This window comes from Rhinoraja longicauda, chromosome 3 (genome assembly GCF_053455715.1).
Source record: "Rhinoraja longicauda isolate Sanriku21f chromosome 3, sRhiLon1.1, whole genome shotgun sequence".
Lineage (NCBI taxonomy): Eukaryota > Metazoa > Chordata > Chondrichthyes > Rajiformes > Arhynchobatidae > Rhinoraja > Rhinoraja longicauda.
In genome coordinates, this window is record NC_135955.1 from 15,937,781 (window position 1) to 15,953,027 (window position 15,247).

General features: G+C 47.5%; 1 protein-coding gene across 2 annotated transcripts in view; it reads right to left on the minus strand.

Moving 5' to 3' along the window:
- Positions 1–15,247, minus strand: part of galntl6 (polypeptide N-acetylgalactosaminyltransferase like 6) — an 801,537-nt gene that overhangs the window by 39,358 nt on the left and 746,932 nt on the right. For both annotated transcript variants that reach the window (XM_078396864.1, XM_078396865.1), the window contains one exon: positions 12,413–12,529. In XM_078396864.1, the coding sequence (XP_078252990.1) occupies positions 12,413–12,529 (117 nt within the window). The remainder of the gene's footprint in view (positions 1–12,412; positions 12,530–15,247) is intronic.

Genomic DNA, 15,247 nt, shown 5'->3' on the forward strand with positions numbered 1-15,247 from the left:
TCCAGCTTGACAACATGTTTCCTATAACATGGTGCCCAGAACTCTAAATGCAGCCTCACCAACGTCTTATACAACTGCAACATGACCTCCAAACATCTATACTCAATACTCTGACAGATGAAGGCCAATGTGCCGAAAGCCTTTTTGACCAAAGCCATGAGACCAAGAAGGCTGGTGGACTATTGAGAATTGGATTCAAAGTTACAGAAATTATAAAGAAGGTAATAGAAAGGGCTTTAAATAGTAAGGTGGGGTTGGAGAAACGTGGCACGTTCTGAAAGAAGTGAATTAAAGATAAGAATAAAAATGGGGAATTGTGCAGGTCAGAATACAAATGTAATAAAGATAACTTAATGACACTGGCTGCAGAATGGTTATTGGAAGTTGCAATAGATTGTTTTAAAAATAAAGAAGCATTCACATTAACTTCTCTCTGAATGACATCTGAAGAAGGGTCCTGTCCCGGAACATCATCTATCCGTGTTGTCCAGTGATGCTGCCTGACCTGCTGAGTTACTCCAGCACAATGTGTTTTTTTTTGTAAACCAGTATCTGTAATTTCTTGTTTCTACATGAAAACAAAAGCTGGATTAGTTGAAAGTATTACTTTAAAATTCAAATTCCTGTAGGCTTTTATCATATCATATCATATATATACAGCCGGAAACAGGCCTTTTCGGCCCTCCAAGTCCGTGCCGCCCAGCGAACCCCGTACATTAACCCTATCCTACACCCACTAGGGACAATTTTTACATTTACCCAGCCAATTAACCTACATACCTGTACGTCTTTGGTTTCTGTTCATAACTGGGATGGTCAAATATTTACCCTAGGTGTGTCTAATCGGGTAGTTGGACAGGGTGAGTGCTGGTTTGTGAATTGGGAAGGTTCATAGTCAGGTGAAGAATGTGTCTCCTTCCTACCATCTGCAGGAAGTACCTGGTACTGCAGCCACTGCATATAAATTTATACTTTCGCACCTTTCAAATCTTATCTTTATGACGAAGATAGACACAAAATGCTGGAGTAACTAAGGGGGTCAGGAAGCATCACTGACCAAAAGGAATAAGTGATGTTTTGGGTCGGAACCCTTCTTCAGACTCAAAGATAGAAAAGGCCAGAACGAAAGAGGGCCGACAACAGATGACCTTGGGACAGGCGGAGACCATAATGGTCCATTATTGGCTGTAGAAGACAGGGATACAAGGATGTGAACAGTGGAATTAGTAGGATGACTATGGTGGAGGGGGGGGGGGGGGGGGGGGGAGGAGGAATGCAGGAGTTACTTGAAATTAGAGAAATCAATGTTCAAACCATTGGGTTGGAAGCTGCACACAATTGTTCATGTTCATAAGATCTAGCAGCACAATTAGGCCATTCAGCCCATCAAGTCTACTCCACCATTCAATCATGGCTGATCTATCTTTCCCTCTCAACCCCATTCTCCTGACTTCCCCCCATACCCCATGACGCCCATACTAATCAAGATTTTGTCAATCTCCGCCATAAAATTGCGTTGGTTACACGTTCTCCCTATAACCGCATTAGTTCCTCCCACACCCTAAAATGATCCGGTTTCTTCCCACATCCCAAAGGTTGAGCAGATACAGTGTGAAGCCCATCTCTCCAAAGCATTGATCTCCATTGGTGTTCCCTATGTTTTAACATTGTGAACTACATGCAGACCTGGATGGCCAGAATTGTATACATTACTTGTAAGGTCCCCAGTACGCTTGGGAATACAACTGTTTGAGCAATAGGCACATCCACGTTATCACACTTTTACTGCCACGTATTGTTTGCCTGTGACTGATGGCAATCAGTTCGCCCTCGTCAAGGCGCTACAAAAGAGTATATTTACTCTTGCAATGGCCCAACCCTTTAGCCCAAAGGTAAACTGTGTGGAGCTTTGATGAGACTGGTTCAGGACCAGTATTTGCACTTCTTTCTAGCAAGTGAAGGACTGCAGGCACAATGACGTGGAATCTAGCCAAACCCATTTACTGGGGAATTTGGTTTCTGCACAGAATCAAAAGTATCGGTCTAAAGTGTCGCAAACGTAAGGTGGAGCAAATTAGCAGGAATGTCGACACTTGTTAGGAAGGTTCTAACAGCATTTAAATGACATTTGGACAGGCGCATGGATAGAAAATCTTTTCGTTTTTGGAGATACAGAATGGAAACAGGCCCTTCGGCCCAACAAGTCAACGCTGACTATCAATCACCCATCCACATTACAGTTATCCCAATTCTGCATCCACTCCCTACACATTAGGACCAAGTTACTGTGACCAATTAAACTGCAAACCCGCACGTCTTTGGGAAGTGGGAGGAAGGCGAGGAGGAAACCCATGTGTTCACAGAGAAAACGTGCAAACTCCATATGGACAGCACCCAAGATCAGGATCAAACCCGGATCCCTGGCACTATGAAGCAGCAGCTCTAACACTGCATCACTGTGCCGCCATGTTACAGAGTTTAGAGGGATATGGGCCAAACGCAGGCAGGTGGGGGGTCTATAAAAGATGGGCATCTTGGTCAACACGTGAAAGTTGGGCCAAAGGGCCTTTTTCTGTGTTGCACGACTCTATGGCTGTATGAAGGTGGGGTGCCAAGAACAACGCATGTCTTCTGCTTAATGGCATGGTACATAAAATCAGCAGGCCTCTCCGATTAACACATTTGGAATGGAATGGAATGGAATACTTTATTTTCACATGTGACTAGGCACAGTGAGATTCTTTGTTTGTATACCCAACGTGTACAAATAGCGGCCACCTACGGCGCTGACAAAGTTACAAAGCACGCCGGCTCCTCCTTTTGTTCTCCCCCCACCCCCCTCACAGCGGTTCCCCCACGCCAGGTCCCCATTGTCCTTCCTTCTCCGCCCCTTCCTCACGCTGGCCCCCCATGCCGGGGCCTCCGTTGTTCTCCCCTTCCCCGCATCACGGTGGTCCTCCACGCTCTCATCGACCATCGACAGTGGGTCGACCCGCGAGGCCCCATCGTCGCGAGGCCTCATCGCTGACGCCGCTGAGGCCTCATCACTGTTGACGCCCCACTTCATGCCTCCGCGGTGCTGACCCGGGCCCCAACCGTGGGCTCCGTCGGCCGCTCCGCCGACCCAGACTCCGACCCGCGAGGCCCGGCTCCTCCTTCCGACCCGCGAAGCCCCGGGCTGGGCCCCGACCCGGGCCTTTTATGCGTCGATCCAGAAGACATCGAGACCGCGGCACTCGCGTTCCCAGTCCACAGCCGCGGGGCCCGTCGGGAAGCCTTCTGGCCGCGCGGCCTGTCGGAATTAATGGAGTAGCCGTAAATGTGGTAGCCGGGATGCATCACAGCCTGGTTTGGGAACAGCTCCATCCAAGAAATTGCAGAGAATTGTGGACGCAGTCCAGGCCATCACACAAACACTCATCACACAAACCAACCTCCCTTCTATTGACTCCATGTACACCTCACGCGGTCTCGGCAAGCCACCAGCATTATCGAGGACCAGTCTCACCCTGATCACTCCTTCTTTTCCCCTCTCCCATCAGGCAAGAGGTAGAGGGAGGATGAAAACGCACACTTCCAGATTCAAGGACAGTTTCTTCCCGGCTGCTATCAAGCAACTGAATCATCCTATCACCGACTAGAGAGCAGTCCTGAGCTACTATCTACCTCATTGGAGAACCTCAGACTATCTTTAATCGGACTTGACTAGACTTTATCTTGCACTAAACATTAGTCACGTTATTCCCTTTATCTTGTATCTCTACATTGTGGATGGATCGATTGTGAATCATGTATTGTCATTCCGCTGACTGGCTGGCGCCCAACAAAAGCTTTTCATTGTACCTTGTGCACATGACAATACACTCTACTCATCTCAACTCAGTGTGTGTTACATATCAATCTATGGGGACCGCAGATGGAAATGTTGATACAATGGCACCAACTCTCATGTAGGGAGAGGACTGCATAATTCAACATCTATTAGATCCAGACTCTGTTGAAACAAGAGATTTCCAAGAAGACAACAAGAACATTGAACATTCCTCAACTCTCCTTTAGATTCGATTCGATTAGATTAGTGATACAGCATTGAAACAGGCCCTTCGGACTCAGGCTCTGAGTCCACGCCGACCAGCGATCCCCATACACTAGCACTATCCTACACACTGGGAACAATTTACAATCTTTACCAAAGCCAATGAACCTACAGACTTACAGTACGTCTTTCAGTCTGAAGAAGGGTCTCGACCCGAAACGTCACCCATTCCTTCTCTCCCGAGATGCTGCCTGACCCGCTGAGTTACTCCAGCATTTTGTGAATAAATACCTTCGATTTGTACCAGCATCTGCAGTTATTTTCTTACAGTACGTCTTTGGAGTGTGGGAGGAACTGGAGCACCCGGGAGAAAGCCCACCTGGCCACGGGGAGAACGGACGTCACCCATTCATACCAGCCCAACGTTATCCCACTTTTGCATCCACTCCTTACACACGACGGGCAATTTACCACAGGCAATTCACCTACAAACCCGCACGTCTTTGGAATGTGGGAGGAAGCCGGAGCACCGGGAGGAAACCCGTGCAGTTACAGGGAGAACGGCAAACTCCACACATAATCCGAGATCAGAATCTGGCACTGCGAGGCAGTTGCTCCACCGGCTCCTTGAGAAATACGACGAACACCTTATCTTCCAACCTAGCGCACTTCAATCCTTGTGTAGAAACAAGGAAGTGCAGGTGCTGGTTTACACAAAATGTTACTTAGTGCTGGAGTAACTGAACGGGTCAGGCAGCATTTCTGGAGATCAAGGCTGGGTGATGTCTCTGGGCCACCCACTGAGATGCCCCATCTATACTGGTGCCACCAAGTGGCATATGGGCCAAACGCGGCCAGCTGGGATTATTGCAGATGGGGGGGGGGGGGGGGGGGGGGGCATCTTGGTCAGGTGGGGCTGAAGGGCCTGTTTCCATGCTGTACGGCTCTATGACTCTGAGATGAACTTTATTTTCTCTGAATAAATTTAGACTGGAGAAGGGTCTTGACCTAAGACGTCACCTATCCATGCTCTCCAGAGATGCTTCCTGACCGGCTGAGTTACTCCAGCATTTTGTGTCTATCTTTGGTGTATCTTCCTACCATTCCCTCCCCTCTGGTCCGTAATAACGAGGGTTTACTGTAATTGTTTTTGTGAGCCATCATCATTCCTTGTATCTCCTATAATAACCTTTCCAGTCCTGAATTCATTAACTCTCTCCTTCCTGAGGGTGCATTCTGAGCACAAAGTATCACTGTATTCTGCACCCTACACGTCTTTGCTTCCACCTTCTTTCGCCCTAGACTTTCACGCCCATCGTCATTCGATCTCACGCTGACACAGCGGTAGAGTTGCTGCCTTACAGCACCAGAGACCTGGGTTCGATTCTGACTACGGTTGCTGTCTATAGAGAGTTTGTATGTTCTCCCCGTGACCGTGCAGGTTTTCTCCGGGTGCTCCGGTTTCCTCCCACATTCCAAAGACATCCAGGTTTGTAGGTTAATTGGCTCCGATAAAATTGTAAATTGTCTTCTGTAAATTGTGAATTGTCCCTAATGTGGAGGATTGTGTTTTTTTTCCCAAAATGCTGGAGTAACTCAGAAGGTCAGGCAGCATCTCAGGAGAGAAGGAATAGGTGACGTTTCGGGTCGAGATCCTTCTTCAGACTGATTCAGTAGGATTGTGGTAGTGTACGGGGATGGCTGGTCGGCATGGACTCTGTGGGCCGAAGGGCCCGTTTCCACACTGTATCACTGAACCAAACTAAACTAGTCTAAACTAGTCTAAAATAGCCTAAACAAATCTAAACTAAACTAAACTCTCTTGCCTTCCAGTCTATCACAGGTCTTGCCTTTAATTCTGTTCTCTCCACTCCCCTCTCTCTATCATTGAAAGCCGAGCTATTTGGCAGCCATTCAGACTCTAATCACTATGCAGCACAGTCTTACATTGGTTTTACTTATGACTTGCAGCAGACCTGGGCATATCATGGTATTTATTAGCTGCTGTGAATATAATTCAACAATGATTCTGCCCAATAATTCTGGAAGTCTATTTGGCAAGGGATGAATTCTTTCCCTGGGCTATTTGGAACGCCATCAATTCAGATATTGGAAATGCTGTCCAAGCTACAGAATCACAATTAGTGATCAGGGAAGCAATTTCACCAAGGGCTGAGGTGGTTAAACAGAAGCCAGATTTTAAATTGAGCTGCTATAATATTGGCAGACTAGTTGGCTGGTTGCATTGTGATATCATGGGGTTGGGACATCTCCTCGGTTGTATTGGACGTCTCTGCTGATTATGCTGGGTCTTTTGCTGCTTGGCAGGGCATGATGAGTCTGAGTTCAGCTTATTGTCACGTGTACCGAGGTACAGTGAAAGCTTGTTGTTGTGTGCTATGCAGTCAGTGGAAAGACAATCCGTGATTACAATCAATCCACAGTGTACAGATGCATGATAAAGGGAATATCGTGAATAACGTTTAGTGCAAGATGAAGCCAGTAAAGTCCGATCAAAGATAGTCCGAGGGTCTCCAATGAGGTAGATAGTAGTTCAGGACGGCTCACTCGTTGTTGGTAGGATGGTAGATGGTTGTTAGCCTGTTAACAGTTGGGAAGAAATTGTCCCTGAATCTGGAGGTGTGTGTTTTCACACTTCTATACCTTTAGTTCAATGGGCGTGGGGAGAAGAAGTAGAGGCCGGGGTGCGATTTATCCTTGATTATGAGTGGTGTGTCACAGGGATCGGTGCTGGGCCATCAGTTTATATACAGTTCATTTAAATGGCATGCATGTAGCCAGTGAAGGCAACTTTGCTGATGATAGTTTACATTGCCTGCTCCATCATGGGTACTGACCTCCCCACTATTTAAGGGATCCACAAGACTGCCTGAAAAGGGCAGCCAGCATCATCAGAGACCCACACCACCCTGGCCATGCTCTCCTGCCATCAGGAAGAAGGTATCGGAGCCTGTCATTTTTAGGTCTCCCCTACAACCATCAGGCTATTGAACACTACAACCTTCACAAAATGCTGGAGTAACTCAGTAGGTCAGGCAGCATCTCAGGAGAGAAGGAATGGGTGACGTTTCGGGTCAAGACCCTTCTTCAGACTGATGTCAGGGGGGCGGGACAAAGGAAGGATATAGGTGGAGACAGGAAGATAGTGGGAGATCTGGGAAGGAGGAGGGGAAGACCCGAAACATCACCCATTCCTTCTCTCCTGAGATGCTGCCTGACCTGCTGAGTTACTCCAGCATTTTGTGAATAAATACCTTTGATTTTGTACCAGCATCTGCAGTTATTTTCTTATACTACAACCTTCAAATAAGTTCCATACTACATAGACATGGGGGCATTGTGGTTGTCTTTGCACTATATATATATATATATATATAGTGTGTGGGGAATGAATGGGTAACATAGAACTAGTGTGAACAGGTGATCGATGGTCGGTGAGAACTTGGTGGGCCAAAGGGCCTGTTTTCATGCTGTATCTTTCAATCAATTTAATCAACGGAGATGCTGGGGTAATTTGGTGCTACTGTTTCCTCCCACATCCCAAAAATGTGTGGGGTTTTTAGGTTAATTGCCTGCTGTAAAATTGCCCCTCGTGTGTAGGGAGTAGATGTGAAAGTGGGATAACATAGAACTAGTGTGAATAGTGTGAACTAGTGTGATCGATTGTCAACTTAGACTCGGTGGATTAAAGGGCCTGTTTCCCTGCTGTATCTCTAAACTAAACTAACTAAACTAAACTGAACCAAACTAAACCACAGATAGACACAAAGTACTGGAACAACTCAGCGGGTCAGGCAGCATCTTTGGAGAAAAAGGATGGGTGACGTTTCGGGTCGGGACCCTTCTTCAGACTGAAAGTAGGGGGTGGGGTGAGGGGAGTGAAGAGCTGGAGGCGGGAAAAGACCGGGACATCGTTGTCTGAGAAAGGTAGGCATGAAGTGAGGCGACCCAAAATGTGTTAATAATGAAGTCATGTAGAGACTGCAGCATTTAGCTAGCATTCAGCAACCTACCGCAATCAGCACGTGACCACGGCCAAATAACCTGTGTTACTGAAAGCACTTGAGAGTAAATATTTGCACAAACACCCAGGGGAACCACCCCAATCCTCCTTCACACTTGGCTGTCTGCTCTGAAGTGAGTTTGCAAAATTAAATTAAAGATATGTATTTCTTCAGCAAGCTTTGCATGTGTTGTCCATCGCCAATTGCCCCCTGACTCAGGTCATAAGGAGTAGAATTCGCCCCATCAAGTCTACTCTGCCATTCAATCATGGCTGATCTATATCTCCTTCCTAACCCCATTCTCCTGCCTTCTCCCCATATCCCCTGACACCTCTACTCATCAAGAATCTATCTATCTCTGCCTTAAAAATATCCACTGACTTGACCTCCACAGCCTTCTGTGGCAAAGAATTCCACAGATTCACCACCCTCTAACTGAAGAAATTTCCCCTCATCTCCTTCCTAAAATAACGTCTTTTCATTCTGAGACTATGGCCTCTAGTCCTAGACTCTCCCACTATTTTGTTAGTTTGCTGGGCTACTTTAAGGAATGGTTGAAAGTCAACCTCAGTGGTGGATGTCAGGATTGAACCTGGGCTGCGAGAACAGTCCTGCAGTAGCACCAGTTGCGGGTCGGACGGAGGAGTCTCGCATCGCGGGTCGGATTCCGGGTCGGCGAAGCGGCCGACGGAGCCCGCGGCTGGGGCCCGGATCGGCACCATGGAAGCGTGAAGTGGGGCGTCGACAGTGGGGAGGCCTCGGCGGCGGTGAAGCTTCACGACGATGAGGCCTTGGCGGTGGTGAAGCCTCGCGGGGGCGGCTATGCCTCGCGGTTCGATCCGCGGTCAATGAAAGTGTGTAGGACCACCGTGAGGGAGGAGAGGAAGAACAATGGAGGACCTGGCGCGGGGGGGATCAATGTGTGTATGTGTGGGGGGGAGTAAACAATGGAGTAACTGACAATGGAGTAAACGAGTAAATAAGCTCCAGTAAACAATGGAGTAGCGCTGACACCTACTTTGTCAGCACCGTAGGTGGCTGCTATTTGTATACATTGGGTATACAAGCACAGAATTTCACTGTGCCTTGTCACATATGACAATAAAGCATTCCATTCCATTCCATTCCATCATCGCATCTCTGCCACAACCATAGTGTTGCCGTACTTGGCGCCATCTATTGTTGGGATGATGCAACAGCTCTTGATCTTATTAAATAAATGCACAAGAGAGAGCTAGATAGAGCTCTTAAGGATAGCGGAGTCAGGGGGTATGGGGAGAAGGCGGGAACGGGGTACTGATTGAGAATGATCAGCCATGATCACATTGAATGGCGGTGCTGGCTCGAAGGGCCGAATGGCCTCCTCCTGCACCTATTGTCTATTGTCTAAAAATGTATTTAATCTCTAGCTTCATCTGTACCACTGGTGAAAAAAAAAACCAAAGTGCCGGAGTAACTCAATGGGCCAGGCAGCATCTCTGGAGAACATGGATAGGTGATGTTTCGGGTTGGGACTGTACGATCAGCCTGAAGAAGGGTCCCGACCCGAAACATCACCTATCCATATTGTCAGAGATGCTGCCTGAACTGTGGACTTCCTCCAGCATCCGCAGTTCCTTTTGTGTACCATCTGTATCCTTCATCCTTTAACTGCACCCTTTATGGATCTTCGGTACACTGTGAATGGCTTGATTGTAATCATGCATAGTTTTTTTCTTTGACTGGATAGCAGGCAACAAAATCTTTTCACTGTACAATAATAAACTAAACTACATTACAACTGGTACTGCTTTCATACCAGGCAATATGTGATCCTTGCTCCTAGTGTTTCCAGATATCTAGGGTCATAGAGTCATAGAGCATGGAAACAGGCCCTTCGGCCCAACTTGCCCACGCTGACCAACATGCCCCATCCACACTAGTCCCTTCTGCACACGCTTGGCCCACATCCATCCAAACCTATCCTATCCATGTACCTGTCCAAATGTCTCTTAAGATTTATGACAGTATCTACATATCCCAGGGATCTCTTGTAAAACTGCTCCTTGCCTCAGGATCACCCTGGAATCCAGGGAGAAACCCTGGCCCCTCCCCTCCCCATCAAACTGAATTTAGGTGGGCCACCATTGCTGGCCATGCCCTTGGATGCCAATGGAGACAGACGCCACAACAAGGGCATCGGAACTGATAACAAGGGCTTGTGGTCCTTACACTTATTTTTTTTAACATGCACTTTCTTCATAGCTGTAACATTGTTAAGTTTAGAGATACAGCATGAAAACAGGCCTTTGAGCTCACCACGCGTCACCACAATGATCATCTGTGCACTAGTTCCAACCTACACACTTGTGACAATTAACAGAAGGCAATTAACATACAAACCTGCATGTCTTTGGAGTGTGAGAGGAAACCAGAGAGCCTGGAGAAAACCCACGTGGTCACGGGGAGAATGTACAAACTCCATACAGACAGCACCCATAGTCAGGATGGACCATGGGTGTCCGGCACTGTGAACCAGCAACGATTGCTGTGCCACTGTGCCGGCCCTATTCTGCACTCTGTTTCCTTTGTTTTGTTTTGCACTACCTGTTGTGTACGTGAGTACGGTTTGATAAAATGAGTGTAGATAGAGTGGATATGGAGAGGATATATCTTGCAGTGGAAGAGTCTAGGACCCAGAGGGTGTATCCTCTGAAGAAAAGGGCATGACTTTAGAAAGGAGGAGGAATTTCTTAAGCCAGACGGTGGTGAATCTGTGGAATTCACTGCCACAAATAGCTGTGGGGGCCAGGACATTTTAAGCGAAGATTGATAGTTGCTCAGTTTGGAAGGTCATCAAAGGTTACGTTGAGAAGGCAGGGGAATGGGGCTGGGGGGAAAATAGATCTGACATGATGGAATGGCGAAGCAGACCCGATGGGACAAATGGCCTAATTCATCTCCTATGTCTTATGGTACTCCTGTACACTTGACAATAGTAAACCAATTGGACTTTGGAATTGCCTTTTTAAAACTGTCCTCCTTAAAATGTTCTTTCAGCCACATTTCTGGGGTGGGAGCTGCTTTACATTCTCGTCGTCCACCCTGGGTAGTTTCTACGGAACTGCCAAAATGTGCAGCAAAGCGTCACCTACGGTACTCTGAAGCACCAATTGCCACTTTTGATTGTTGTAGTTAACATACAAAAGAAGAAAAATAAGCCACATTTCAATAGACAATAGACAATAGGTGCAGGAGGAGGTCATTCGGCCCTTCGAGCCAGCACCGCCATTCAATGTGATCATGGCTGATCATTCTCAATCAGTACCCCGTTCCTGCCTTCTCCCCATACCCCATGACTCTGCTATCCTTAAGAGCTCTATCTAACTCTCTCTTGAATGCATTCAGAGAATTGGCCTCCACTGCCTACTGAGGCAGAGAATTCCACAGATTCACAACTCTCTGACTGAAAAAGTTTTTCCTCATCTCAGTTCTAAATGGCCTACCCCTTATTCTTAAACTGTAGCCCCTTGTTCTGGACTCCCCCAACATTGGGAACATGTTTCCTGCCTCTAACGTGTCCAACCCCTTAATAATCTTATACGTTTCGATAAGATCTCCTCTCATCCTTCTAAATTCCAGAGTATACAAGCCTAGTCGCTCCAGTCTTTCAACATATGACAGTCCCGCCATTCCGGGAATTAACCTAGTAAACCTACGCTGCAAAACGTTTTTTTTAGCAAACATTTGATCACCTCAGCATCAAATTTTATTTAGCAGCACTTTTGGAAAGATGTTGTTAAGCTGGAAAGGGTTACAGAGAAGATTTCCGAGGATGTTACCCAGGGCTCAAGGCCGGAGCTGTGGGGAGAGGTTGGGCAGGCGGTGACTTTATTCCTCGGAGCACAGGAGGATGAGTGGTGATCTTATGGAGGTGTATATAATCATGAGGGGAATAGATAGTGTGACTGCAATAGGGTCTTTTACCCAGAGTAGGGGGAATCAAGAACCGGAGGACATAGGTTTAAGGTGAGAAGGGAAAGATTCAATTGGAAGATGAAATTGGCAACAGAGTGGTGGGTATATGGAAGGAGTTGCCAGAGGAGTAGTTGAGCCAGGTACTATCACACCACTGAAGAGGTATTTGGATAGGTACATTGAGAGGAAAGATTGTTCAATGTTGGAGGGATAAGGGTCAAACGTGTGCAGGAGGGACAGGCATAGATGGGGATGGACCGGTTGGGCTGCAGGGCCTGTTTCCATGCTGTCTGACTCTATGACACCATGTTCCTGGAACATCTTGCCATGTTAAAGGTGCAAGATATATTTCAGGTTGCTGCTAATGCTGCTGCCAGCCTATACTTGGTGGTACCTGCTCGTGTGACCACGTGCGTTCAGAACCATCCTTGATGCAGATGTCGAGCCGTAGCTCTGCTCCCGTCGCCCCGTGCTTACTGTCCACACATCGGTTGGTGGCCGCGTTCCGGATCTGTAACACACAAGGCCAGTCAGTATCTTCCTTATTTCAGCATGAACACTGCCCGCATTATCAGCCAGCAACTTACTGCGCCCGAACCGTATTGGCCACACTGAAAATTTAGTGCCCTTTAGTTTATTGTCACGTGTACCGAGGTACAGTGAAGTGTAAGAAAGTAACTGCAGATGCTGGTACAAATCGAAGGTATTTATTCACAAAATGCTGGAGTACACTATCCCACACACACTAGGGACAATTTGTACATTTAGAAACAAAGAAACATAGAAACATAGAAAATAGGTGCAGGAGTAGGCCGTTCGGCCCTTCGAGCCTGCACCGCCATTCAATATGATCATGGCTGATCATTCAGCTCAGTAGCCTGTACCTGCCTTCTCTCCATACCCCCTGATCCCTTTAGCAAAAAGGGCCACATCTAACTCCCTCTTAAATATAGCCAATGAACTGGCCTCAACTACCTTCTGTGGCAGAGAATTCCACAGACTCACCACTCTCTGTGTGAAGAAATGTTTTCTCATCTCGGTCCTAAAAGACTTCCCCCTTATCCTTAAGCTGTGACAATGGTTCTGGACTCCCCCAACATCGGGAACAATCTTCCCGCATCTAGCCTCTCCAACCCCTTAAGAATTTTATATGTTTCTATAAGATCCCCCCTCAGTCTTCTAAATTCCAGCGAGTACAAGCCCAGTCTATCCAGTCTTTCCTCATATGTAAGTCCCGCCATCCCAGGGATCAATCTGGTGAACCTTCTCTGTACTCCCTCTAAGGCAAGAACGTCTTTCCTCAGGTTAGGAGACCAAAACTGCACACAATACTCCAGGTGCGGTCTCACCAAGGCCCTGTACAACTGCAGCAGAACCTCCCTGCTCCTAAACTCAAATCCTCTTGCTATGAATGCCAACATACCATTCGCTTTCTTAACCCAGCCAATTAATCTACATACCTATACATCTTTGGAGTGTGGGAGGAAACCGAAGATCTCGGAGAAAACCCACGCAGGTCACGGGGAGAACGTACAAACTCCGTACAGACGGCGCCCGTAGTCAGGATCGAACCTGAGTCTCCGGCGCTGCATTCGCTGTAAGGCAGCAACTCTACTGCTGCGCCACCGTGCCGCATAGTGTAGTGTAGATGGGGCACCTTGGTTGGCGTGGACAAGTTGGGTTGAAAGGCGTATATATATCCCTGCTGTACGACTCTATGACTGTGACTGGGGAGGGAGAGGTTGGACCTCGGCCTGCTGCATTCACCTCTCTGTCCCCATCCCTCCTTGGTGACTTCAATGCAGCTGGAGACCTCAATGAGAGCAGAGCACCTGCCATCCAGGGCAACGTAGACATTGCAGGTGCTAGAATTCGGAGGAACACACAAACTGATGGAGAGACCCGGTGGGTCAGGCAGCATCTGTGGTGCAAATGACATTTCGGGTCAGGACCCTTCTTGGGACTGAAGAAGTCTGAAGGAACACCCCAACCCAAAATGTCGTCTGTTGAGTGCTCACCACAGATGTCGACATTGAGGATTGCATGCGGCTTCAACTGACACAGTGCACAAGACTGATGGGACACTGGATGGAAGAGGGTCAAGTCTAGGGCAGCAACTGACATCCAGAGGCGTCACAGTGGCGCTGCGATAGAGTTGCTGCCTCACAACACCAAAGACCCAGATTCGATCCTGGCTACAGGTGCTGTCTATATGGAGTTTGTACGTTCTCCCTATGACCGACCGCGTGTGTATTCTCCGGGTGCTCTGGTTGCCTCCCACATTCCAAATTGGCTTTTGTAAATTGTCCCTAGTGTGTAGGATAGTACTAGTGTACTATCACTGGTCAGCGGGACTTGGTAGGATGAACGGCCTATTTCCACGGAGCTCTGGTTTCCTCCCACATTCCAAACACGTACAGGCTTGTAAGTTAATTGCCTTAATTAAAAATTGTAAATTGTCCCTTGTGTGTAGGATAGTGCCTTTGTACGGGCAACGATCATTGGTTGGCGCAGACTTCCTTTGTACGGGGTGATCATTGGTTTGGCGCAGACTTGGCGGACTGAAGGACATGTTTCCGCGTTATTTCTCTAAAGCCTAAAGTAAAGACTGGCGATCAAGCGTCTGAAGATGGATTTGAATCCACAAGATAGAGACTAAGTGCTGGAGTAACTCAGCGGGTCAGGCAGCATCTCTGGAGAAAAAGGATAGGTGACGTTTCGGGTCGGGACCCTTCTTCAGACTGAAAGTGGAGGGGAGGGAACTGGAGGTAAGAAAAGGCCAGAACAAGACAGGGGGTTGGCTTTGTTGAATCTGCAACCTGTTGCCGAGCCTGCTGCTACTTGAGCAACAAGTCATAGCTGGTTTTGTTTGAAAGGGTCGCTGCATTTGTGAACCTGCCCTTGGTAATTAAGTGTCAGTGTCAAGAGTGTCAATTTCCACCTGCACATGCTGTCTCCCTCAGCAAGCTTTATGCATTGTGTTTCTTGCAGATAAGGAAAAGCCCGGCTTTAAATATGATACATCTCCTGACGCGACGTTTTTGACAGCTGCCTTTACTTATCACTTCTCCCACTATATCTTCAGCAGGTGCTTTGATCTGATGTACCACTTCCTCCCTGAACAGCAGACGGGCCTTCACAGAGCGAAAAGCCTGTCGTTGTCTTTACGCATTTGACATTAAGGGCACTTGGAGCAATTTTAATAAAGTTCATTGGCCGTCGCGTTTCA